We start from the raw sequence: 1,800 nt of genomic DNA, 5'->3' as shown, positions 1-1,800 counted from the left end.
CCCTAATTGGAGAATTTCTATTGCAATTCAGAACTTTCTTCTTGAGTTAATTGTTGGGTTCCAACATTTTCTACTAGATATAAAATAGGTTACTGTGAAACAGAGTGTGTTCTTGCGAGGTGCTTATAGATTCCGAAATATGTATATCGGATATTTCTCGTTTATTTTCGGTCCCGCCTTCCAAATTTGCAACGTCTTTCAGGTAAGGTACAAAATACTAAAGAGAAGAAAACATCTATATTCCAAAGTATTAAAAGGTAAAGAAATTCAACAGAAAAACATAGCACTTAAGTATGACTTTCAATCAAGAGAATTCACTTGGTTCAATAAGCAAATAGAACGACTCTTGAAAATCCGCAATGTTGCTTCAAATAGTTTACCTAAAGTAAGGACTTAACTGCATTTGTTAGCTTTTTTAAGGAGAAATAATGTAATGTTGATTCCAAATCGAAAGGCAATGGATTTCTTCCCTATCCATCACTAAAATGAAACAAAATCTCAAAGTCACAATCTCAAGATGAACAGACAACCTAATATTTGGACATTGCATGCTACTTGTTGTACCATGTTCTCTCCAAATCTGTATATTTCATTGAGAGATAGTATGGTCACTTTCGCTGTTTGTATTTTTTACTGAAATGCTATATAATTTTAATTTCTTTTCATCAGCATGCAGCTAAATCTACATGCACATCAGTACCAAAAATTACCCATTTGCTTGCTTGAGCCACGTGATACTAGAATTTTCATGTGCACGTGTACCTCCAACCTTCAGAATGTTTGTGCAAATACAGAAAGAAAGTCATTTTACTTATGTGTGCATATATACAAACCTGACATGACAAACAAGCCCGACTTTTAACAAATTGTAAATTACCTGTGGCTTTGAAGAACCAGGAGAAAAGCTATTCTGATTCCATTCCGGTCGAGGGAAACCAGAAGTTTTCCCTAGAGGCGAGTTTGAATGCAGCTGCATAGTAACATCAGGGGGCATATGCTGACTCTTGTTGTTGCCATTAACTGACTGTTGCACAACTCCATTGGCATTCAGAGGACCTGCTTGACCATTGGCAACAAGGTTGGGATTTTGAGAGATCACTGGACCACAACCTGGCATTTGCATTTGCATTTGCAGAAGCTGGTTAACGTTTTGCATTGAATTCAGTAAATTTAATTGCCCATTAGGCAAAAACTGAGGCGGGTTCATTGCATTCTGCGCCAATAATGAACCCAATACTTGAGATGGATTATTATTATTATTATTCATTTGATTAAGCGCAATTAAATTCAAGTTAGGGTTCTGTAGTGACCCTTGCGGAAAAGGGAAAAACTGGCTAGGCGCAAAACCGGTATTTAGGTTAGCAAACGGCAATGGAATCCCAGGATTGAGCATTCCCATTCCCATTCCCATTTGAAGTTGATGCTGAATTGGCAGTGGGTTTGGGCAAAAACTACCTGGATTTGCCATAACCTGATGTCAACCAACAAAGCAAAATCATAAAATTAGCAAAATCAACAAAAATAAAACACATGCTGACATGAAAACATACACACGCATAGACAGAGGCACCTGTTGATTTCCCGAATAAGTAGCTCCATGGGATTGAAGTTGATTAGAGTGGTAAGGATTAGAATTGAAGCGCGGACGCATTTTTAAAGTTGGAGGAGCAAGCGCGTATTTAGGGCTTCAGAAGAAACAAACGGAAGCAGAAGAATAAGTTTTGGTGCACTATTTAAACCGACCCGGGAACTCAATATTTTTCGTATTTACGGGTATAATTTGTCCAGTGTTACATAATG

General features: G+C 37.5%; 1 protein-coding gene across 1 annotated transcript; it reads right to left on the bottom strand.

The window, feature by feature from the left end:
- Positions 1–796: 796 nt before the first annotated feature.
- Positions 797–1,719, bottom strand: LOC111389476. Its single transcript, XM_023014392.1, has 2 exons — positions 1,571–1,719; positions 797–1,471 (listed from the first exon to the last, which is right to left on the bottom strand). The coding sequence occupies exons 1-2, from the start codon at positions 1,649–1,651 to the stop codon at positions 812–814; spliced, it is 741 nt and encodes a 246-aa protein (XP_022870160.1). The 5' UTR covers positions 1,652–1,719; the 3' UTR covers positions 797–811.
- Positions 1,720–1,800: the final 81 nt, after the last annotated feature.

The sequence above is a fragment of the Olea europaea genome, unplaced genomic scaffold, assembly GCF_002742605.1.
Source record: "Olea europaea var. sylvestris unplaced genomic scaffold, O_europaea_v1 scaffold5959, whole genome shotgun sequence".
Lineage (NCBI taxonomy): Eukaryota > Viridiplantae > Streptophyta > Magnoliopsida > Lamiales > Oleaceae > Olea > Olea europaea.
Note: the sequence above shows the minus strand (reverse complement) of the source record. Positions and strands in the feature narration are given on the sequence as shown.